The 26,540-nt window shown below is 32.5% G+C and overlaps 1 protein-coding gene and 1 pseudogene across 2 annotated transcripts; one reads left to right on the top strand and one right to left on the bottom strand.

The window, feature by feature from the left end:
• Positions 1-10,230: 10,230 nt before the first annotated feature.
• LOC128164325 (uncharacterized) lies at positions 10,231-21,111 on the top strand. Of its 2 annotated transcripts, none has more exons than XM_052828117.1 (4): positions 10,231-10,347; positions 14,630-15,058; positions 17,797-18,225; positions 20,514-21,111. In XM_052828117.1, exons 1-3 carry the CDS (start codon positions 10,270-10,272, stop codon positions 18,028-18,030), a joined length of 741 nt encoding a protein of 246 aa, XP_052684077.1. In that variant the 5' UTR covers positions 10,231-10,269; the 3' UTR covers positions 18,031-18,225; positions 20,514-21,111. The 2 variants fall into 2 exon arrangements, with proteins under 2 accessions (XP_052684077.1, XP_052684078.1); XM_052828118.1 differs by lacking the exon at positions 20,514-21,111 and adding an exon at positions 19,707-19,896.
• On the bottom strand, positions 12,029-13,447 carry LOC128164323 (uncharacterized; annotated as a pseudogene).
• Positions 21,112-26,540: the final 5,429 nt, after the last annotated feature.

Raw genomic sequence — 26,540 nt, 5'->3', positions numbered from 1 at the left:
AGCGTTTTTGAAATATTTGAGTTGGAAAAAAAATAAAAAGAATAATAATAATAAGAATAAGAAAAAAAAGAAACCGTAGAAAAACAAAAGGGTCTTCCGTTGGAAAACGGAAGACCCTAATAATAATAATAACTAGAGCAAAGCTCGTTGCAAAGCAACGAGTGGGTCTTCCGTTAATGTCGAGAGAAAAGCTAGAAGTACCTGTAAGAAGCAGAGTTCTTAAGCTAGTAAATAAAACAATAAGAAAAAAATCGAATAATTCCTGGTACGACTTAACAAAATCCGAATGATTTTAAGTACGACTTAACAAAAACCTTTTCCGATTTCAAGAATACCTTAACAAAATAAACCCGAATGTGTTCATGTACGACTTGACACGATTATTTTTGGTACGAATTAATTTTACATTTAACTTCACGCTATTTTTTAAACCAACAACACGGAATCAAAATTTCCAGAAAAATCAAATTTTAAACCCCAAATTCTCTATAGCGCATGGTCCGATTTTAAAACAAATTTCAGCGTTAGATTAAGCTAAAAAAGTTCTTTGTTTTTGCTAAATGAAAAATATCAAGTAATCGCCTAGAAAAAAGTTATCATAAAAAGCCTTACTAGCCCTTTTAGCCCCTAATTTGAGGGGCCACCCTTTTTTCTTTTAAAGGCCTCGCAAATGTACACATATTTTGTTCACATGTATTCACGAATTGTTAAACGTTTTCGAGATATCTGAACAGCTGTGTTTTAGGGGCCGACCATTTGACTCCTTATCGGGGCCACTAACAAAAAAACTTTAGTTGCCATATTGTTAAGAACATTATTCTTAACATTTTGTGTTCTACATTGCTTTTCAAAATATTTCTCCTTTTTCAGATATTAATGATCAAAATTTTGAACTCATGGCCCCTTGAAACCCCTAATTACGTAATATATGACTTAGGTATGGTACTGTAAAGATAAACAGCTGTACAGTGAACATTTTTGCTTCACTAATTAATAACAAATTTTTGTTCAGTAAAGAGTTATTGTAAGAAGATTTTAGAGCCCTCTTGGCCCCTAATTTTAGGGACCAGCCCCTTTTTCTTGATATCAAATTAAAAGTTTTGCAAATATAGAAATATTTTGTTCACCAAGTGTTCACAAAGTGTTAACCGTTCTCGAGATATCTGTACAAATGTGTTTTAGGGGCCGACCCTTAAACTCCTTAATGGGGCCATCAACAAAAAATTCAACGTGGCATATTGTACAGAACATTATTTTGAGCAACTTTTGTTTTACATTGCTTTTCAAAATGTTTCTCCTTTTTCCGATATAAATGATCAAAGTTTTGAACTTCTGGCCCCTTGAAACCCCTAATTACGTAATATATGACTTAGCTAGAGTACTGAATAGATAAACAGTTGTACAATGAACATTTTTGCTTCTATGATTAATAACAAATTATTGTTCTGTAAAAGGTTATTGTAAGAAGACTTTAGAGCCCTTTTGGCCCCTAATTTGAGGGGCCAGCCCCTTTTTCTTGATATCACATTAAAGGTCTTGCAAAAATAAACATCTTTTGCATTACATTATTTAACAAAATATGTATAGATCAAAAGATATTTAAGAAAATGTTCAAAAATTTCGTGGAAAAATTTGGTGCTTTTTTTCAGGTTCAGACGAGCTTCAAAGCCTTGCACAATTTTCATAAGTGAAGGCAATAGGGTACATCTACATACTTTTATCTACAATCCCTGAAAATTTCAAGCTTCGATCTTAATTAGCTTCGGAGGAGATGCGTGGACAAAATGACCCTTAAAAATTTACAAAATTGTCAATTTCAGAAAGCGGAAGTGACGTCATATGTTCAAATTTTAATAACCTCGAGTATTTACAATACTAAACAAGTTCTGAAAATTTTGTGGAAATCGGTTGAATAGTTTTTGAGATATAAGCCACAAAAAAAGTCAGAGGAAGAATAATAATAATGAACTAGAGCAAAGCTCGTTGCAAGGCAACGAGTGGGTCTTCCTTAAATGTCGAAAGTAAAGCTAGAAGTTCCTGTAAGAAGCAAAGTTCTTACAACTAAAAACATAAGTAACTGAGACAAAAAGAAAAAAAAAATATTTTTAGTACGAGTTAACAAAATCCGAATGATTCTTAGTACGAATTAACAAAAACCTTATCGATTTGAAGAACGACTTAGCAAATACAAATCCGAATGAGTAAACGTACAATTTAACAATTATCGAATAATTTTAAGTACGAGTTAATTTAATTCTGAACATAAAACTATTTTCTTAACCAAGAATGTGGAATCAAAATTTCCGGAAAATCAATTCTAAAACCTTTATATCTCTGTAGTGCATCGTCTGATTTTAAAACGGATTTCGGCGTTAGATTAAGCTTAAAAAGTTCTTTGTTTTTGTCTAATGATTGATATTAAATTATCGCTTAAAAAAGATATTATAAAAAGACTGTTTAGCCCTCCTGGCCCCTAATTTGAGGGGTCAGCCCCTTTTTCTTGATATCATATTAAAGGTCTCGTAAATATAAACATATTTTGTTCAACAAAAGTTAACAAATTGTTAACCGTTTCCGAGATGTCTGACAACTATGGATTAGGGGCTGACCCTTAAACTCCTAACCGGGGCCACCAACAACAAAACTTTAGGTACCATATTATTAAGAACATTATTGTGAGCAACTTTTGTTCTACATTGCTTTTCAAAATGTTTTTTCTTTTTCAGATATAAATGATTAAAGTTTTGAATGTTTGGCCCCTTAAAACCCATAATTACGTAGTTAAAGACTTACGCATGGTACTGTATAGGTAAACAGCTGTTCAATGAACATTTTTGCTTTTATAATTAATATCAAATTATTTTTCAGTTAGGAGTTATTGTAAGAAGACTTTAATGCCTCCTTGGCCCCTAATTTAAGGGGCCAGCCCCTTTTTCCTGATATCAAATGAAAGGTTTTGCAAATATAAACATATTTTGTTTAACAAGTGTTCACGAATTGTAAACCGTTCTCGAGATATCTGAACAATTGTGTTTTAGGGGCCGACCCTTAATCTCCTTAATGGGGCCATCAATAAAAATATCAAGAAAGCATATTGTACAGAACATTATTTTGAGCAACTTTTCTTCTACATTGCTTTTCAAAATACTTCTCCTTTTTCAGATATTTGTGATCAAAGTTTTGAATTTCTGGCCCCTTGAAACCCCTAATTACGTAATATATGACTTAGGCATGGTACTGCATAGATAAACAGCTCTACAATAAACATTTTTGCTTCTACAATTGATAGCAAATTATTGTTCAGTAAAGAGTTATTGTAAAAAGACTTTAGAGCCCTCTTGGACCCTAATTGTAGGGGCCAGCCCCTTTTTCTTGATATCAAATGAAAGCCCGTGAAATTTTCAACAAGTTTTGCTTTACATGTTTTGACAAAATATTTATACGTCAAAAGATATTACAGAAAAAGTGGAAAAATTACGTGAAAAAATTTGGTGCTAATTTTCAGGTTCAGGCGAGCTTCGAGGCCTTGAGCAATTTTCATAATTGGAAGCATGGGGGTACATCTACAGACTTTCATCTACAATCCCTGAAAATTTCAAGCTTCTATCATTATTAGTTATGGAGTAGATGCGTGGACAAAATGACCCTTAAAAATTTGCAAAATCCTCAATACCTGAAACCGGAAGTGACGTCATCATTTGAACATTTTATAAAATGTAGCGCCGATCATGTTCTATCAGTCCTGAAAATTTTGTGCAAATCAGTTCAATAGTTTTTGAGAAATAGCGCTCCAAAAAAGTCAGAAAAAGAAAAAAAAGAATAACTAGAGCAAAGCTCGTTGCAAAGCAACGAGTGGGTCTTCCGTTAATGTCGGAAGTAAAGCTGGAAGTTCCTGTAAGAAGCAGAACTCTTAAACCAATAACAAGAGTAACTTAAATATAAAAGGTGAAAAAAATCGAATTATTCCTGGTACGACTTAACAAAATACGAAAGATTTTAAGTACGACTTAACAAACACCTTTCCTATTTCAAGAACGACTTAACAAAAAAAATCCGAATGTGTTCAAGTACGACTTAAAAATTATTTTTGGTACGAGTTAATTTTACTTTAAACATTACGCTATTTTTTAAACCAAGGACGCGAAATCAAAATTTCCGGAAAAATCAATTTTTAAACCCCGATATTTCTGTAATGCATCGTCCGATTTTAAAACGGGTTTCGGTTTTAAATTAAGCTTAATAAAAGCTTCTTTGCTGCTTTATGAATAATATCAAATTATTTGTCAGAACAGACTTATTATGAAAAGACTAAGTAGCCCTTCTGGCCCCTACTTTGAGGGGTCAGCCCCTTTTTCTTGATATCGAATAAATGGTCTCGCTAATAGAAACATATTTTGTTCTACAAGTGTTCATGAATTGTAAACCGTTCTCGAGATATCTGTACAAATGCGTTTTAGGGGCCGACCCTTTAACCCCTTACCGGGGCCACTAACAACAAAATGGTATCATATTGTTAAGAACATTATTTTGATGAACTTTTGTTCTACATTGCTTTTAAAAATATTTTTCCTTTTTCAGATATTAATGATCAGAGTTTTGAGTTCTGGCCCTTTGAAACCCCTAATTACGTAATATATGACTTAGGTATGGTAATGTATAGATGAACAGCTGTACAATGAGCAGTTTTGCTTCTATAATTAATAACAAAATATTGTTCAGTAAAGAGTAATTGTAAGAAGACATTAGAGCCCTCTTGACTCCTAATTTGAGGGGCCAGCCCCTTTTTCTTGACATCAAATAAAAGGTCTTGTAAATATGAACATATTTTGTTTAACAAGTGTTCACAAAATGTTTACCGTTCTTGAGATATCTGTACAAATGTGTTTTAGGGGCCGACCCTTTAACTCCTAAATGGGGTCATAAACAAAAACATTTAAGGTAGCATATTGTTAAGAACATTATTTTGAAGAACTTTTGTTCTACATTGCTTTTCAAAATATTTCTCCTTTTTCAGATATTAATGATCAAAGTTTTGAACTTCTGGCCCCTTGAAACCCCTAATTACGTAATATATGACTTAAGTATGGTACTGTATAGATAAACAGCCGTTCAATGAACATTTTTGCTTCTATAATTGATAACAAATTATTGTTCACTAAAAGGTTATTGCAAATAGACTTTAGAGCCCTCTTGGCCCCTAATTTGAGGGGCCAGCCCCTTTTTCTTGATATCAAATAAAAGCCCGTGCAAATTGAAACAGCATTTGCATTACATGTCTTAACAAAATATTTATACGTCAAAAGATATTACGGAAAAAGTGCGAAAATTTTGTGAAAAAATTTGGTGCTAATTTTCAGGTTCAGGCGAGCTTCTAGGCCTTGCGCATTTTTCGCAATTGGAAGCATGGAGGGAAATCTACAGACATTCATCTACAATCCATGCAAATTTCAAGCTTTTATCATTATTAGTTTCAGAGGAGATGCGTGGACAAAATGACCCTTAAAAATTTACAAAATCGTCCATATCTGAAACCGGAAGTGACGTAATCATTTAAAATTTAAATAATTAGTAGCGCCAGTGATGCTTTATAACTCGTAAAAAATTGGTGTTAATCGGTTGAATAGTTTCTGAGAAACAACGCTCCAAAAAAGTCAGAAAAAGAAAAAAAAGTATAATAAAGAAAAAGAAACCGTAGAATAACAAGAGGGTCTTCCGTTGGAAACGGAAGACCCTAATAAAGAAAAAGAAACCGAAGAATAACAAGAGGGTCTTCCGTTGGAAACGGAAGACCCTAAAAAGAATCCGAAGAAGAACAAAAGGGTCTTCCGTTTGAAACGGAAGACCCTAAAAAGAAACAATAGAATAACAAGAGGGTCTTCCGTTGGAAACGGAAGACCTTAATAAAATATTAACCTACTACAAGATGCAGCTGATATACACTGGATTGTCCGACGTCGTTGAAAATGAAATACTGCCCAATTTTACTTAGTTTGAACGGTTACTTACACTAATAGAGAATCAAATTTATTGGATAATAATATAAACCAATGAAATTAAGGAACCATACGCGCGCAATAAAACTTTAGATGAATACTATTTAAGAATATACTGCACAAAACGAAAATAGAAAAGTCAAAAACGAATAAATACATATGAAATAGATAGTAATAAATCTGTTCTACCATATATAGGCAACGACTTTCAATTGATTGAAGTTTGTAATATATTGCTTCATTTTACATTGAATAAATTAATAATACACAAGTATAATATAAAATATTTTCTATAGATAATATTTCCCTATCGTGATTTTACAGAATGTCTTAATGTAGTTAGTGTCAGACATCCCTCTCAAAATAACTGTTGTTTATACATAATTAATACATATACATAGTTCAGTTATACATGTAGCGAAGTCCTATGGCCCCGTGAATTTACTTAGCTTAAAATTTTGCAATCCGTAATATCTGTAGAGCGAATTCGTTATAATGTTTTTGCATGAATGCAATAAAAAGAGCTGTGCATTTTTTCCATATCACTCTCATTTGTGCTGTTTGTGGCATGAATTAAAATACTTGCTCTCGAAATCTAAAATAACTATATATATTAAATTGAAGAGTTCAAATGAAAATTGAATTACTGAAAGAATTGAATTGTTTAAATCAGAAATGCTAGTTTATTTAAACTATAAAACATTTAGGGACTTAAAACCAGTTTAATATGTATGAAAATTCACGGTGTCCGTGTTCCCAAGAACAATACATGTTTGAAGAATTTCTTAAAGATATTGCTGGGGACTCCCAAAATTGTTGATATATCTGAGAATTCGCAATATCCGTGTTTACATGTAGTACTAAACGAGTTTTACTGTATCATGCTAATGATTTAAAGATCAGCAAAATTTTGAAAAGATCACCTACATGTATACATTTTGTTTTATCAATTTTATATAATTTCATATCATATACCTGCGTTCTTAGCTCACCTGAGCTGAAAGCTCAAGTGAGCTATTCTGATCACATGTCCGTCGTCCATCCGTCGGCCCGTCCGTCCGTCTGTCTGTCTGTCGTCCGTCCCTCGGTACACCTTTTACATTTGAACTTCTTTTTTTTAAACCGCTCAGTCATTTAAACCAAATTTAGCACAAAGCATCCTTATTAGAAGGCAAATACAAATTGCAGAAATGAAAGACCGACCTGTATTCACAGCAGGGAAAACCTCGAAACCGAAGAAAAAGGGTGTGCATTTTTTAAACTCTTCTTCTACAAACTACTGAGTCAAATTCAACGAACTTAAGCATAAATAATCCATATGGCAAGGGAAATATAAATTGCAAAATTAAAACTATGGGCTAATTCTTTTTCAAATCTGAGTTTTTACGAAAATAATAATAAAGGTAAGGCATGTTTCAATCAGTTTATAACTTTGGGTTCGGTATTCAATACTTCTAAAAACAAAACGGATCGATCTGGCAAAGATTGATTTGTTTTCTGTGCAACAGTTCGCGTGCAAATGGAATATTTTAAACATGCAAGATACATTGGTGCCGATTTTATGAAGTAAATTGAGGTTAAATATTTCAATGCGTTGACATTTTTTACATTTGACGGTGAAATTATGTTAGCCTGTTTTGATTTTCGTTTCATTTTCATTATTTATGCTTTGTAATATTGGGAACCATATCGCCTGTACAATTTTGTAATTTTTACTTATCAAATCAAACACAGACATCGGTAAATCAGACAGTCGACTGTTTACCTGCGCAACATAATCTGATGTATCAACAAAGTACTAAAATACAATTCATTCTATTGGTGATTTGATATGATCTTTTACGTAATGAATGATTAATGCACTGTAAGATGCTCAGCATTTTCTCGAGTTTATTCAGTTAACATATGGTTTAATCTGTTGATATCGCTGAGGATATATGTAAGTATATATTTGATTCATTTTGAAAATAAAGCATGCTCCTTATTTGTTATAGTGCATGTTTCTTCTGATTAATTGTTTACAATTTCTATTTACTAACCATAACATTATTTGAGTGTTAAGCTTTATACTTAAGCCAAAATACAGAGCTTTGCTCACAATTCTATGGTTTTCTTTAATTTTTATTTATCTTTTTTTTTGTTTACCAAGTTAAATATCTTATGCTGAATGTAATAAACTCATGTGAACAGAATATGACTCAAACCTAGCAGAATCGTGAGCACTGTATACTACTTATAATTCTACGACTGACTCTGAAATTTTGGTTGATCATTAGAAATGCCTCGCTAAACTTTAAATACTTGTGCAAAAGAAATTAAAGGATGATATGCCGTAAATACTTTCTGGGGCCCCCTCCTTATATGATGAAGTACATGAATTCTACATCAATTCTGATAGTTTTTCAGCCACAATTAGATAAAAAAAAAACGCGTTGTCAAAAGAGTTTCAATAAAACTGTTTCCATAGCTTTGTCACAGTTTGTTACGGATAAAGGCATTATCGCTATTTCTAAGAAAATATTACAGCGAATCATCCTGCTTTGTAACCAATTGTTGATTTTGAATAAAAATGAAAATAATGGGTGGGTCTTAATAAAATAGAGTGATATGCCTGTCAATACATTGATTATAATAGCTCTTTAACATGTTACCTGACAACAGTATTCATCAATCAAGTGAGTAAGGTTATAAAAGTCACACGAGTTTACGCCAGGTAAAGAACAGTCGTTTATAATGGGGAAGATCAATTACATTTTTTAATGGTTTTTATTTGTGGAATTGAGCGTATTGAGATACAACTTTATTCTTCATATCTATCGAATTTTTTTTTTTTAATTAAATGCAATAACTATTATAATACTTTTTTTTCTTTTAAAAAATACATTACCTAGTAAGTTGTTGAAGAAAATGTACCTATATGCTCTCAAATAGTTTGATTGCTTTATTAAATGGGGGCAAGTGGGCATAACGAAAATATAGGGAACTGAAAGTTAACAGTGTTGCCTACCAAAAGTTTAGTTTTACATCTTGCATAGGATTTTCTAATTTTTGATAAAAAAAAAATGGTATTCAATAAAGGTACAATGTCAAGGATTTAGTGTTAGCAACAATAATTGTAAAATTCAATACATTACTATATTTATTTTTATTTTGTTATTCTACCGAGGGGCCATATGGCACAATATCCTTAGAACGCCCATATAAAGTCATTGTTGCTCAGGTCAGCGATGTGGCCCTATGGGCCTCTTGTTCATTTATTCTTTCAAATGTAAATTTTTAATAACGGCCCAGCATATATTAAAGAAATAACGAAAAAGTCTTAAGTGTAACAATTAAATGCATTGCGTACTATTGTTACTGAATCATCAATTCATGTTACTATTTTACAACTGTCTAATCAAAAATACTCTTTGTTGTACTTCAGTGAGACTGACAGGTCAATCACACTTAACTGTCTTCTTAAAGAAATAGAAATTGTGTGTTTTAAAATCAGTGAAGCTATTGAGTTTGGACCTAATTGGTAAGTATGTTATATCTTGACATAATAAATATAACCTTTAAACAGGGTTTGATTTTACAATAAATGATCACGAGAGGTATCGCACGTTTCTAAATTACGGGACGCTTTACATTTTCTGCTTTCACTGTGTTGAAAGTAAATAATTAAAATTCATTTTCTTGGTGTTTAAAAAAGTATAAATTAGCTGTAGCATCGCATGCGACCATCATTGATAAACCGATTGTCTTCCTTAAATCTTTGACTTTTCTTCCGGGTTTTATTTTTTGTTTTTACAGATTTTTCTTTTCATATTTCAAAGGTCGCAAGCAGTAGTAAGGGATCATTTACCTATTGTTTTTTGTTTTGTTTTTTTTGAATCGTATATTTTTACCCAGACAAATCGGTATAAATTATTCTTATTTGAAGAAAACAAATAAAAAATCTTAAAACTTATAAAGCAGAATATAAATTCCAAAAATACATTTCCTGTTTACTTTATAATTGATTTTAGATGCATGTCTTTTGTAATTTAGTCGACCGCCTGCAGAAATACAGATAGAGGAAAATTTAATTGGAAATATTTGGTCAGAAGATGAAAGTGATAAATGGAGTACTACATGTGTAATAGAGGATACCATTCTAGGAGAGTTAGCCCCTGATTCTGATCATGACGAAGAAAATGCGATTTATTTTGGGAGCCCTTTAACAAAAACATATCAAGAGGAAAATGAACAAATCTATGATTTTGGTAGAAGGGAAATAATCCACACTTACAAAATGGAGGGATTCGAATCATCTGTTGATGTTAGCGTGGACAACAGATCTGCATTTACATGTACATCTGTTGGCGGAAAGGTATTTAAAGAGGGTAGATGGAAGTCAGCGAAAAATGTTGTTTTTGAGGTATTGTCGAGGTCACAATTATTGGTCTCAAATATGAAACGTAGTTGACCATGCATCCTTTAAGTTAAGTTAAAAATATTTTTTTAAGTACGATATTGCAGAAAACTGAAGTAATAGCTGATAAGTATTCTTAGATCATTTTAGTCTCTTGGGTGAAATATTGCAATTGGTTTTCTTCTTTCGTCGTCAGTCGTATATTTTGCGTCGTCGTTCATAATTTTATGTTCTTAACTTCTTCTTGAAAACTAAATAAAAGGCCATTATTCTAAAATGTAAAAATCGTCAGAATGTATTATTTTCCGTCTAAAAAGATGTATATGCAATAAACACGGTAGTAACTATTACCACATCGGTGCATTATCATGTGATAACTATAAATAGCTTACACATATTCCTTAATATAAACGAACAAGAAAAACACTACCCTGCGGTTTGCACAAAACAAAGATATCAAGTAAAGGCAAACCATCTTAGTTTTAAAAGAAAATATTGAGTCAGACGGAATCTTTTATTTTAATCATTTATATTAAAATGTTATTTGTCCAGTTCTCAAAACACATTGATTTCCTTACATTTATACAGCCCTCTCGGAAAATGGCATGCTTTATCGAAACAACGATTAGCATAGGAACTTTGCAGCACTTTGCAAGTTAAGACTGAACAAATATTGAAACGGGTTAAATAGGAATTTCTTAAAAAAACAGTTTAGTTTTGTTCCAATCGGAAACATATTCATGTTTTTATATCGCAAACAACGACAGAGGAAAGCATGGCCGAGAAAATATCATATCCTCGTGTGCCCAGTAGTCGTGCGCTTAAGAAATAATCTGATTTATTGAGCGGTTAAATTAAATTAAGGATTACTTGTCAAGATAATTAAACTTACTGAACTCTATTCTGATTTTCTGTGTATCTAAAATACATTTAAGTGCTTTAAACAGCTTATTATCGAGGTCGAAACGAAGCGAGGAATTATTGTCGGCCATCTTTGTTTGGAACCAGTAGTCGTGCACCCGGATATGTAAGCAAACAATGAGGCCAAGAAAAGTAAATTTTGTGTGGTTTGTAACTTTTTCATTTTGATATCACAAATAACATATCAAACATATTCTTAAATAGCAACATATTCCAACAAATGCTATGAAAAATTAACGATAAGTTGAATAAATTATGTTTCATAATCTTGGTGAATTTCATCATTTCACAACTTATGATACAGTCATATACAGGATAATTTGTATTTCAAGATAACAGATATTTAATACTATCTTAAGAATCAAATTAATTTTTCAAGATCAAGGTATACAAAAATTTGAAACTCAAATTCTACTCTATTTACAGTGAGGGCATATTTAGTGATCCCCTATCCGGACTACTCTGATGTCAGTGCAGTAATATAATAATTAAGTGCACCCAATGTCTACATTTGTCACACTGTACCCACTTTACAAAAATAAGGGATGTGCTATTTCGAACAGCATGTGGGGTGAAAATTTTATAGATACAACACAATTCTTCCTCAGAAATAGAGACGTCCTCAGAGTCTTCGGATAGGAAATATTGCCTTGAAGATGTGTTGTCATTTAGCTGCTCATTGGAGGGGCCAGGTTTCTGTGAATGACCTTTTGTTTGAGCAGATGTTTTCCTCTTCTTGTTTCCACACTTTGGACTTTTACCATTCTTCGTAGAGGTGGTAGGGAGTGTCTGATTTTTTATGTTTTTTTCTCTGTTTTGGGGCTGCTGCTGCTGAAACATGGTCCATAATTTTTGCTGATACCTCCCGCTCAGTAACTGCTCTGCCTGATGTAATCTTGCTCAAGGTTTTGCGTTCTTTTTTGGCCTTTAATCCCTCGGATTTTATAAGAACAAGCTCTCTAGTTCGCTTTGCAAAAAAATCCTGACTGTTGTTGTTTTCATCTGCATCCAAATCAGAGTCGCTCTTGTCTTCTTCCTCGTTCCTTTAAGTCAATACCGATGAAGGGGCAAGAGCTTCTGCTGGCACCACATCAGCATTAAAAGGATAAATTCCAAACTTGCGGAAGGCAGACTGAAGATTTTGAGCTGATAAAGCTTTGCTGTATGCCTGGCATGCTAGGGCACAAACATCCTGTTTGGTGATTACTGTTGATGTTGCTCTCATCTTTTGGTGGCACAAATTGTTATAAATTTTCTGTAAAGGGTCATAGCAACCAACATCCATGGGCTGAAGAATATCACTAGTGTGCGCTGGCAAAACATGCAACACGATCTTGTGTTCCTTTGCCCATTCAACAGCTGCAACTGAAACGTTAGACCTATGCCCATCTAATAGCAGCAGAACTGGTTCATCGAGTCCACCAGGAACATGATGAACAAAGTGTCTCTGTAAATACTGAAGAAATATAACAGAGTTTGACCATCCACTCTCTGTGACATCACCAGCTGCTCCAGGTGTTTAGCATTCCATCAACTCGGACCTCATCCGCATGCCAGGAAAGACAAAATATGGGGGAATGGCAATCCCAGAGGCACTACCACATCCCAGTATGGTAACCATAGAGGACTTTCCTGTTGTTACAGCTTGTGGCGTGTCTCCAGTGCCGGATACCACATGAGGAGGTGCATGGTTGAGTGTGATCCCCTTCTCGTCCACATTAAAAATTATATGGGGCTTATCAAATAAGTTGTACTTTGTGAGGATCGACGACAGTTCAACAAAGTATCGTTGTACATTTCCTGGATTCGATGATTTTGCGCGTTGATACTCCAATGCCAGTGGCTTAACAACCTTCAGATCTGGCCAGCGCTTCATGAACCCTCTAAACCATTTTAATATGAGAGGTTTCTGCTGCTTGGTTCTCTTGCGTAGCTGAATGGCATAGTCAGATGCCATATTGGTCACCTCTTTTCGGGTATACACATAACCAAATGAGGCCATTGCTTTAAAGTGCAAAACGAGCATAGCCTCCTCTTCTTGTCCAAGCAATGGTGCTGGCCCCATTGTTACCTTCTGCAGGTCCACCTTCCCTTTGACCCGGTCGCGAAGAGTTTGGGTTCGAACAGTATACTGCATTCCAGCTTTGTGAACACTTGTCCCCTTTTCTTTGACAGCTAGATATGCATTTATGAGTCGAGTTAGACTGTACTGTCTAAATTTACTTTTGGGTTTTTTCTTTGGGGTCTAAAAATATGAAAAGGGATCTTTAATTTGACTTTTTAATTGTTCTTCTTAATACAAAGGAATTATTTTATTTAACGAATAGAATATTGAACCGTTCTTATAGATTTAAACTGGACAAATATTTCCTACTTAAAATGTAAATTCATTCAAATATTTTTTTTTTTTTGTATAGTAAATAAAAATTCCAATATTTTTTAATTCAAATTAAAAGTATAAAAGTGTTTTTTCCTCAATTAAAATTATTGTGTTTAGCCCCTTTCTCAATTAAATTTATTCCTGCGTTATAATTATGTCTACAAAAAATATGAACATTTTCATAACCCAACAATTAAAATGTTTGGCCTGTAGAAACAATCGATACACATTGTGACCTCTACATTTAGATATGCTAATAAGTCATGTGCCTTTCATGTCTGGAATGTACGCTTCAACCCGGTAAACATGCATTTTTATAAATAGTAAATTTGGTATTTACAAAATGGCGGATATTATACATAAAATATATGTTTGTATAATTTCCTACCTGTTTATTCCGCATTTTAACTCTTTGTTTCTGTTTATACACACTTGATATCAACCTTTCAAAAGCAGCAGTTTATGACGTAATATTTGGTACGTGACCAAATACGACAATAAACAAGATGGCGCACGACTACTGGGCACGCACGACTATAGGACCTCCAACCATAATTACCTTTTAGCGAATAACTAGTACTATTATACTTAATATTTTATTTAAAAATCTTGTTGAATTGTTATTTCTGTTTGTAAAAAGCACAAAACTCTCTGTTAAAACACTGTACATTTATGAAAAAAGAAACGAGTAATCATGCCTATACCCCCCATTATCACACAAAATTTTATTGAAACCTTCTATTTTAATGATGAGTGTAATGTATGGTAGATTTCATGCATAAACTATTTTTCTTTGTCAAAATGAAATGTACAAAATTATGAAGGCAATTGCACAAGACAGTTCAATCTTCAGTATTCTATATCAGAGATGTAAATATAATCTATATATGCATGATTTTATCAAATAGATGAGATTGAATGACGTCGGGTTTGTTGTAGGGAAGTCAAGTTTCTATGCAAATTGAACCAGGGGAGTTTTTAGTTGTGCACTCTAATTCTCCAACACATAAGAAGACATGTCTAAAGGAAGACCTTAAAAGTACCATGAAAATGTCAATTCAAAAAGAGGATGAATATGAAACAGGGAATGATTTTATTGAGGAGCCAATCACTGGTTCTGAGGATGCTGGTATATATGACTCAGATTTTGTAGGAAGTTTAACAAAAATTTCACAAGAGGAAGTTGAGGAAATTCTAAAAACCTGTGATTTGGATAGAGATAAAATAATCGACACTTACAGAATGAAGGAATTTGAGTCATCTAGTTATGTTCAAATTACTAATAAATCTGCATTTGAATATCCATCTGTTGGCGGGAAAGTCTTCAAAGGTGGAATATGGATGCCAGCGAAAAATGTGGTTGTTAAGGTAATTGTATCTTTAGATTTATATTATATTCTCTCTGTTTAAATACGTAATAAACATAAATGTAACAAGGAAATCACAATTTAAGTTCTCAAACATAAAACATAGTTGACCATTCATCTTTTAAGTTAAGTTAAAAATATGTGTTTAAGTACAGTATTCAAGAAAACTGAAGTAATAGCTGATAAGTATTCTTAGATCATATGAGTCTCTTTGGTGAATTATTGCAATTGGTTTTCTTCTGTCGTCGTTAGTCGTCTATTTTGCGTCGTCGTTCACAATGTTATGTTCTTAACTTCTTCTTGAAAACTATATACAAGGCCATTATTCTAAAATGTAAAATTCGTCAAAACTTATCATTTTCCGTCTGAAAAGATGTATAGGCAATAAACACGGATAGCAAATATTTACCACCACATCGGTGCATTATCATGTGATAACTATAAATAGCTTACGCATATTCCTTAATGTAAACGAACTAGAACAACACTACCTTGTGGTTTCCGAAAAAGCAATAAAGATACATGTATCAAGTAGCGACAAAAAATTTAAGTTTTAAAAAGATTACTGACGGAATCCTCTATTCTCCTTCATTTATATTAAAAAGTTATTTGTCCAGTTCTTAAAACACATTCCTATCATTTATACAGCTTGCTCGGAAAATAGCATGTTCTATCAAAACAATGCATAGAATAGGAACTTTGCAGCACTATCAAGTTAAGATTGAACAAATATTGAAACGGGTTAAATAGGAATTCCTTAATAAATTAAACAGGATTGTTCCAATCGAAAAAATATACATGTTTTTATATCGCAAACAACGACAGAGGAAAGCATGGCCGAGAAAATGTCATAATTACCTTTGAGCGAATAACCAGTATTATTTTACTTTCATGTTAAATACTGAAATCCGTTCTTTTATCCTCAACTTAAGCAACACATTTGGCAACGGGTAACACAACAAATTGATACATGCGCATAATTTATGCGCCTAAGTGTCGCCGTAGAGTTCACGTCATTCCTATAGAAGTCGGTTATGCGTTCTTTAATATTTGGAAACGGTTTTCGTCGGAGATGTCAATTTTAACTGTTACTCTCCCAAACAAGTCCATTTATGTAATGTTAACATCTTCGTCTCTAATCCAGCACATTTTGGGGGAAATTAGAAGGGGGGCCACATATCACGTGACAATCATTGCCATGATGTTTTGATGTGCTAACTCTATCATGACGTCATAATTGATTTTGATTGTATAATGTTACATGTATGATGCCATTGATTCATCATGACGTCATACAGGATTTGATAGATTTTTTTCTCGTACTAAACGGCTTTAAAGTGGTCATAGTCAAAACATGAGCTGGTGGAAGTTTAACATTTTTAATTTTAGAAATGTAAATATACAAAATTATAAGCGATTATTATAATCAGATATAAGCTCTGATAATAATCTGTTCATGTTATTTGATTAATCTTAATAATGCATTACATTTTTGATGGTTCAAAACATAATTTGTTGCAAAAGGTCACAATTCCAGAATAAGGAGTAGGAGTGATTCCTATGTAGTATCTCACTTAAATGCCAAAAACAGTTGCCGTGAAAATTTCATACGCTATACAGCACATGCTCAGGTTAAGATATGTCATTTATAAAAAAAAAATCATTGACTTTTTTATGTTCCATCACATTTTTTTCAAATTTAGAATCAAAAACTTCAAAATTTAAAGTGCTGATTTCAACAATATTTTGATCAAATAATGGCATTGCTATGTAAAAAAGCCAATGCTGTAAACATTATTGCAGAAAATTGAAATTGTTAAAAAAAAAATCATAATGCTTAAGAAGGGGAATAATTCCTATCAAAATATCTCTCTTGTAAGGTAAGCTAGTAGTCATAAAAAAGATATATGTTGTAGTTGACATCTTAATTAAATGTGTTAAAGAAAGCAAAAAAAATCATTGACAAATAATTTTACATTGCAACTCCCTGTTTTCCCTTAAATGCATAGTTTCTATGAAGCCATCTACCATAATGGTAAAATTAATGGTAAGGGGTTTAGGGCCAATAGCGGGACCAATATGTCCATATAGTAAAATGCATTTAATCCTAAAAAAAACTTCTCTCCTGTCCATGGCAAGGACAGGAGCAGGAAAACTGAAGGCATCACATTGATGTTCATAATACCTTCCAACAAAATTGTAAAGTCATAGCCCTTGTGTCGGATGCTCAGCCATGACTCTGAAATTATTCCGAACCACCTTCTTTTTTTAGAAGACACATTTTTAAAACACCAAATTCAGGTTAGTGTTATACTCCACATTAAAGTTTAAAATGCCAAATGAGACCCCTTGACAGGTCATACTAGCAGCTATGTTACAAAGGTGACCGCCAAGGTCTTTAGAAATCTTGTTGAATTGTTATTTTTATTTGTAACAAACATAACACTATCTGTTAAAACACGTACAATTATGAAAAAAGAAACGAGTAATCATGCCTACTACGCCCTTATCACAAGACACATTTTATTGAAACCTTCTTGTTTAATGATGAGTGTAATGTATGGTATATTCCATGCATAAATTATTATTTTTTTCGTCAAAATGAAAAGTACGAAATTAGGAAGGAGATTGCACAAGATAGTTCAATCTTCAGAATTATATATCAGAGATGTAAATGTAATCTATTTATGCATGTGTTTATCATATAGTTGAGATTGTATGACGTCGGGTTTGTTGTAGGGAAGTCAAGTTTCTATGCAAATTGAACCAGGGGAGTTTTTAGTTGTGCACTATGATTCTCCAACACATGAGAAGACATTTCTACAGAAAGACTTTAAAAGTGGCATGACCATGTCTATTCAAAAAGAAGATGAATATGAAACAGGGAATGATTTTATTGAGGAGTCAATCACTTGTTCTGAGGATGCTGGTATATATGACTCAGATTTTGTAGGAAGTTCAACAAAAATATAACAAGAGGAAATTGAGGAAATTCTAAAAACCTGTGATATAGATAGAAATAAAATAATCTACACTTACAGAATGTAGGGATTTGAGTCATCTGGTTATGTTCAAATTAACAATAAATATGCATTTTAATATTCATCTGTTGGCGGGAAAATCTTCAAAGGTGGAATATGGATGTCAGCGAAAAATGTGGTTGTTGAGGTAATCGTATCTGTAATTTACATTGTATTCTCTTTGTTTAAATACATAATGAACATAAATGTAACAAGGAAATCACAATTTAAGTTCTCAAATATAAAACGTAGTTGGCCTTGCATCCTTAAAATAAAGATTGTTTCATTTTTTATCGCCAAGCTTACAAAAAAGACCATTTGGAATTGAGTTTGGTATTGCAAATAAGTGTGTATTTAAGTGGTTGTTATTTGAATTGCAACTTAACTTAGATTTGTAATACAAGCAAACAAACCATGTTCCAGTGTATGTTGTCAGGATACTGTGGAATCATTAAAATTAGTGGGGGCCAATTATCGTTGATTGCTAAAATGTAACATGTACTTGGGGACGTAATTTTGTTTTGAATATTACCTGCAATGTATACATGTACCTTCAAATGGAAATATGACTTTACAACCTTAATTTATTTGTACGTGAAGGATGTTAATTCACAGATGAGAGGTACCTCTGAATTTCACGAAAACCGAGTCCCCACGAATTCTAATGATCCCACAGTACATATCTCTTATAATTGCTTTATTAAGATTTGAAAATTGCAGAACTTAAAAAAAAAATGTTTGTATAAGTGAAATATTAATGAACACTGAATATAAATAATGATTATTTGTATTTTTTAAAATCATAAGAGTCACATATTTGACCTATTGCAATTAGTTGTCATGCGTCGTCCGTTGTTACAAATATCATAGCATATCATGTCATCTGGCCCTTCATTTCTCATAGCGTAAGCATACAAATCTCAAATTATCGAAATTGCATGCCATAGCATAGCATGAAATTGTAAATGATATGCATAAAATTGCTGTATGCATGTTGTTTGCACTATAAGTAAAACTAAAGATTATAAAAGATTCACTATTTAAAGCTTGTAGGTCTCTTTTTATGAACTGTGTCACAATTATGTTCCAAACATACTCCCATACATTTGGGTTGAGTTCTGGTATCTAAATTTTGTTTGAAATGAATATCCATACTTTTGAGTTATTTATATATTTCTGCTTGCATGAGTGGTCACTGGGTGTAGTAATATTACTGGAGAAAACCTGTTTAACAGGTATGATTTTTTTTTAAATTAACTTGCTAAGTGGATTGAAGAGTGAGGTTAGATGTATTCTGGGCGACAAGCCTTGTGGACGTGTCTGTACTCTTGCTGAGATATCGTGGGCGTTTCCCATGCTGTGTGATCTTGGGAACGGCATCCCTGTGTGGGCTTATTTGTGTGAGAGAGATACAACCCAGTTAGTGTCATATTTTTTTTCTATTATATTAGTTCTGCATTGTGAGTAGAGTTAAACTACAGGTATGTGTAATTGTAATTTAAATAGCTGTTATGTTACGGTAGCCCAGAATGGAAATATACTGCAGCTGTGTGTTTAATGAGTCAATATCTATATTCAAATATGTGTATAAGAAAACTTATTATACCACAGTGTTCGATATTTAAATAGGTGGCCCCGGAGTGGGCACGTGGTGGACGATGTAATATCTGTGCAAAGACTTATGGTGGGACACTTAATATCCGAACCAAAAACTAATGTTTTTCCAGTCCTACGGAACTAACCTAATGTGAGCCGTCTTGTAGAATGCCAGCTAGTCCATCCGAAAAAAACTGATGTCAACCACCTCCTATTTATTGTATATTTGTAAATAAATTGTTTTTCTTTTGTAAATATTGTTTCGTTTGACTTAAAGGACCATCCTTTTTACCAGATTGGTGAAATGTTTTAAGAACCCTATACAATTTGAATGCAATTGTGACAAACTGTTTACAATTGTTTTCTTAGATCTAGGTTTTAAACAATCCGAGATTTTTTCACTTTTACCCCAAATGATTAAATGTATTTCAAACGTCATTTTCGGATTCTGATCCAAAATGAAGCTGTATATGCAAAAATGGGAGTCTCTATCTGGTAAATCCAACGAATACAGTTGACCGTAAAGACTTGTACAACTCTTATAAAATTGTTATTTCCGTTTAAAAGAAAAAAGAAAAGAGCGTTCAAATAGACTCTAAATCTTTCAACAAAGGAATCGGTTATCGTGCTTGCTCCACCTTTATCAAATGTCAAATTTCATGGAAATAATCTTCTTGAATAGCTCCATTAATAAAAAAAAATTGTGAATTAAAAGAATTACAAAGAAGATTACACAAGAAAGCTCATTCTTCGGATTTCTATGTCAGAAATGTAAACATTATCTTCATCTTAAAGCGATTGTTATGGTGTTTGAAATACATAACATTTGATTTGTTGTAGGGAGGTGAAGTGTCTGTGCTTATTGAACCAGGATAGTTTTTAGTTGTGCAAAATGATTCTCCAACACATGAGAAAACTTTATACAAGAAAGACGATACAAGGGGCAAGACAAAGACTATTCCAGAAGCGGATGATGAAGAGGAAATCGGAAAAGGGAACGACCTTATTGAAGATTCAGCCACTGGTTCTAAGGATGCTGTTGATGCAAGCCAACAAATTGTACTTGCACACAGCAATAAAAAGCTGTCGATTTGCGTTTGTGTATTTTTTCCTGCACGATGAATATTTCTTAACTTGTTTGTGTTTTTGTGAAGATATGCATCACCATATTTTGAACATGTCTAAATTTGACAAGTCAGTTTGTCCTATAGCCAAAAAAATCATCAACGCTAGATTTAGACAAAAAGTTAGAGGACACGCCAAACATATTTTGAATTAAGTAATATGCCAAGTTATTCAATATGTTCTTAATATAAAACAAATAAATGCTCATTTAGTCGTAAAGTTTGCACATGTTGTACATTAATGAGAAAATTGTCTACCTGTTTCAAAAATAGCGCATTTTCTACATTTCAATTAAACTTGCATATTTAACCAAATCAGCATCATGTTTCATCAAAAACACGTAAAAATATAAAAAACTAGATACGATCTCGTTACGAGTAACGAGGAGGTCTTCCGTTCAATTTTCAAACGATACCATTAAAATATCAATGAAATTTCAGAATTTCCACTCACATTTCACATACAGCACATTAAAGATTTAATGTTTTAATCCCCTAAAAATTCCTAGTTACGTCATCAATGGGTGTGGCTATGAGTTTTACAAACTGATATTGTTACGATCAACAACTTTGCTTCTATAATGCATTACAAAATCTTTATTGTTTTAAAGTTATTTGTAATAGAGTTTACGAGTGTCTTGGCCCCTTATATAGGGGTCAGCCCCTTTTTCTTGATTTCTTTGAAAAGGTCTTAAGAATACTAACATTTATTGTTCTTACACCCATCTAAAATTGTTGATCATTTTAAGACACAAATGATTGAATATTTTAGGGGCCAGCCCTATAGATCCTTAATGGGAACAGAAATTCGTGTTTTGATATGTGGAATCGATTTAAATAATTAATTCAAACATTTTCTCTTCTATGATGTCTAACAAAATAGTTCTACTTCTCTAGTTATATTGCGTCAAAGTTTAAGTACTTTGGTCCTTAAAAATCCCTAATTACGTAATAAATGGGTGTGGCAATATTTTTTCCTAATAGATATTGGTACGATCAACAACTTTGCTTCTATAATGCATGACAAAATCTTTATCGTTTTTAAGTTATTTGTAATAGAGTTTAAGAGTGCTCTGGCCCCTAATTTAAGGGGCCAGCCCCTTTTTCTTGATTTCTTTGAAAAGGTCTTAAGAATACTGACAATTTTTGTTCTTACACCTATTTAAAATTGTTGATCATTTTTGAGATACAAATGTTTGAATATTTTAGGGGCCAGCCCTCTAGATCCTTAATGGGGACAGAAATTCGTGTTTTGATAAGTGGAATCGATTTAAATCATTATTTCAAACATTTTCTCTTCTATGATGTCTAACAAAATATTTCTACTTCTCTAGTTATATTGCGTCAAAGTTTAAGTATTTTGGCCCCTAAAAATCCCTAATTACGTAATAAATGGGTGTGGCAATTTTTTTTTCTAATAGATATTGGTACGATCAACAACTTTGCTTCTATAAAGCATGACAAAATCTTTATCGTTTTTAAGTTATTTGTAATAGAGTTGAAGAGTGCCCTGGCCCCTGATTAAAGGGGCCAGCCCCTTTTTCTTGATTTCTTTGAAAAGGTCTTAAGAATACTGACAATTTTTGCTCTTACACCTATTTAAAATTGTTGATCATTTTTAAGATACAAATGTTTGAATATTTTGGGGGCCAGCCCTCTAGATCCTTAATGGGGACAGAAATTCGTGTTTTGATAAGTGGAATCGATTTAAATCATTATTTCAAACATTTTTTCTTTTATGATGTCTAACAAAATATTTCTACTTCTCTAGTTATATTGCGTCAAAGTTTAAGTATTTTGGCCCCTAAAAATCCCTAATTACGTAATGAATGGGTGTGGTAATATTTTTTTCTAATAGATATTGGTACGATCATTAACTTTGCTTCTATAAAGCATTACAAAATCTTTATCGTTTTTAAGTTATTTGTAATAGAGTTTAAGAGTACCCTGTCCCCTGATTAAAGGGGCCAGCCCCTTTTTCTTGATTTCTTTGGCAAGGTCTTAAGAAAACTGACAATTTTTGTTCTTACACCTATTTAAAATTGTTGATCATTTTTAAGATACAAATGTTTGAATATTTTAGGGGCCAGCCCTCTAGATCCTTAATGGGGACAGAAATTCGTGTTTTGATAAGTGGAATCGATTTAAATCAATAATTCAAACATTTTTTGTTCTGTGATGTCTAACAAAATATTTCTACTTCTCTAGTTATATTGCGTCAAAGTTTAAGTATTTTGGCCCCTAAAAATCCCTAGTTACGTAATAAATGGGCGTGGTAATAATTTTTTCTAATAGATATTGGTACGATCAACAACTTTGCTTCTATAATACATTAGAAAATCTTTATCGTTTTTAAGTTATTTGTAATAGAGTTTACCAGTGTTTTGGACCCTAATTAAAGGGGCCAGCCCCTTTTTCTTGATTTTGTTGGAAAGAACTTTTGATTCTCTACCTCTTTTGTTATATATGTCGTAACAAAATATCAACTGATAAAAAGATATAAATCAAAACGTGTGAAAATTTTGAATGAAAATTCGTACCCAATTTTCGTGCCCAGGCGAGCTCCAAGAAATGGCGCAACAGGCATTAAACAACTACATGCTGCACAACTCCAAACTATCGTCTACCTATCCTGAAAATTTGATATTCATATCTTTTATGGTTTCCGAGTTTATAGCTGCACAAAATGGGTCGTCAAAAATTACAAAATGGCCGACAATTCGGTACCGGAAGTGACTACGAAAAAATTAAGAAAAATGTATTAAGTTTAGATCACGCCCTAACATCTGTGAAAAAATGGTTGAGATCGGTCGAATAGATTCCGAGAAATCGCGTGCACAAAATTTGGAAAAAAATAATAATAATAATAAACTAGATACGATCTCGTTACGAGTAACGAGTAGGTCTTCCGTTCAATTTTTTAAACGATTCGATTAAAATATCAATGAAATTTCAAAATTCTCCTTCAACCACTTCCTTTTAGATAATGTATACGATTGTCAATATCCTTTAAAATGCTTAACAAAGAGTTTTGCTTTTTAACATACAGCACATTAAAGATTTAAGATTTTAGTCTCCTAAAATATCTAAATACGTCATCAATGCGTTTGGAAATGAGTTTTACAAACTGATATTGCTGCGATCAACAACTTTGTTTTTATAATGCATTACAAAATCTTGATCATTTTTAACGTATGAGTAATAGAGTTTAGGAGTCTATTGGCCCCTAATTTTAGGGGCCAGCCCCTTTTTCTTGATTTTATACGAAAGGTCTCATGAATACTAACATTTTTGGTTCTTACATCCATCTAAAATTGATGTTTACTTTTGAGATACAAATGATTGAATATTTTAGGGGCCAGCCCTCTAGATCCTTAATGGGGACAGAAATTCGTATTTTGATAATTAGAATCAATTTAAATCATTTAATCAAACATTTTCTCTTCTTTGATGTCTAACAAAATATGTATACTTCTCTAGTTATTTTTTGTCAAAGTTTTAGTACTTTGGCCCCTAAAAATCCCTAATTACGTAATAAATGGGCGTGGCAATGATTTTTTCGAAAAGATATTGGTACGATCAACAACTTTGCTTCTATAATGCATTACAATATCTTTATCGTTTTTAAGTTATTTGTAATAGAGTTTACGAGTCTCTTGGCCCCTAAATAAAGGGGCCAGCCCCTTTTTCTTGATTTTGTTGGAAAGAACTATTGATTCTCTGCCACTTTTGTTATATATGTCTTATCAAAATATCAACTGATAAAAAGATATAAATCAAAACGTGTGAAAATTTTGAATGAAAATTCGTACCCAATTTTCGTGCCCAGGCGAGCTCCAAGAAATGGCGCAACAGGCATTAAACAACTACATGCTGCACAACTTCAAACTATCGTCTACCTATCCTGAAAATTTCATATTCATATCTCTTATGGTTTCCGAGTTTATAGCTGCACAAAATGAGTCGTCAAAAATTACAAAATGGCCGACAATTCGGTACCGGAAGTGACTACGACAAAATTAAGAAAAATGTATTAAGTTTAGATCACGCCCTAACATCTGTGAAAAAATGGTTGAAATCGGTCGAATAGATTTCGAGAAATCGCGTGCACAAAATTTGGAAAAAAAAAATAATAATAATAATAAGAAACAGTACGAAAACAATAAGGTCTTCCGCTGGAAACGGAAGACCTTAATAATAATAATAATAAGAAGAAACAGTACGAAAACAATAAGGTCTTCCGTTGGAAACGGAAGACCTTAATTATTCCAAGATCTAAACTGTTTAATCATTTACTTAAACTTTGACGGAATATATCTAGAAAAGGAGACATATTTTGTTAAGCATCGTAGAAGAGAAAATGTTTGAAAATGACGGAATATATCTAGAAAAGGAGACATATTTTGTTAAGCATCGTAGAAGAGAAAATGTTTTCATTGATGATTCTAATTAATTCCATTAATCAAAACACCAAATTATGTCCCCATTAAGGATCTAGAGGGCTGGCCCCTAAAATATTCAATCATTTGTATCTAAAATATGAACAACAATTCTAAAAAAGTGTAAAAACAAAAATTGTTAGTATTAGTGAGACCTTTCGACTCTCTCGCCAAGACTCTCGTAAACTCTATTACACATAGAAAACCTTAAAAACGATAAAGATGCTGTTATGCATTATAGAAGCAAAGTTGTTGATCGTAACAATATCTATCAGGTAAAATCATTGCCACGCCATTTAATTACGTGATTAGTGATTTTTAGGGGCCAAAGTTCTTAAACTTTGACGCAATATATCTAGAAAAGGAGACATATTTTGTTAAGTATTGTAGAAGAGAAAATGTTTGCATTGATGATTCTAATCAATTCCATTAATCAAAACATCAAAGTCTATCCCCATTAAAATATTCAATCATTTGTATCTAAAAAATGAAAAACAATTTTAGAAAAGTGTAAGAACAAAAACTGTTAGTATTAGTGAGACCTTTCGAATGAACTCAAAAAGGACTGGTCCCATAAATTAGGGACCAAAACCCTTGTAAACTCTATTACAAATACCTTAAAAACAATCAAGATTTTGTCATGCAATACAGAAACAATGTTGTTGGTCGTAACAATATCAATTTGTAAAACTCATTTCCAAACCAATTGATGATGTAATTAGGGATTATAGGGGACTAAAATCTTAAACCTTTAATGTTCTGTATCTGAAAAAGCAAAACTCTTTGTTAAACATTTTAAGGGATATTGACAATCGTATGCATTATCTGAAAGAGAGTGGTTGAGGGGGGGGGATTCTGAAATTTCATTGATATCTTCATCATATCGTTTAAAAATTGAACGGAAGACCTACTCGTTACTCGTAACGAGATCGTATCTAGTTTTTTCCCCCCTTTTTTGTGAAATCGGAAAGATTACTTTAATGGCAAAACAGGATTTTAGGGCTAAAGATTTGGTGTTACATGTAGTTAATTTGTAATATAATAAAGAATAAATACATGCCAAAGATTAAATTTTTTTTAAAATAAATAATATAAACAAATTTACATTAATAATAAGATTTTTCTAAAAATCAAAACTCTTATTATTTCATATCTTTTTAATCTGTGGATAAGATATACAGAATAACAAATTGTCACAGTATTTATCGATCAATAATATCTAACAAAGAAATGAATTCTAGATTGCGAAATTTAGAATTACTTCAAAATGAAATTTTACAAAAATACTGCAGTTACTCTGGGTG

The sequence above is a fragment of the Crassostrea angulata genome, chromosome 9 (genome assembly GCF_025612915.1).
Source record: "Crassostrea angulata isolate pt1a10 chromosome 9, ASM2561291v2, whole genome shotgun sequence".
Taxonomy (NCBI): domain Eukaryota; kingdom Metazoa; phylum Mollusca; class Bivalvia; order Ostreida; family Ostreidae; genus Magallana; species Magallana angulata.
This window is presented reverse-complemented; position numbering and strand designations above follow the sequence as displayed.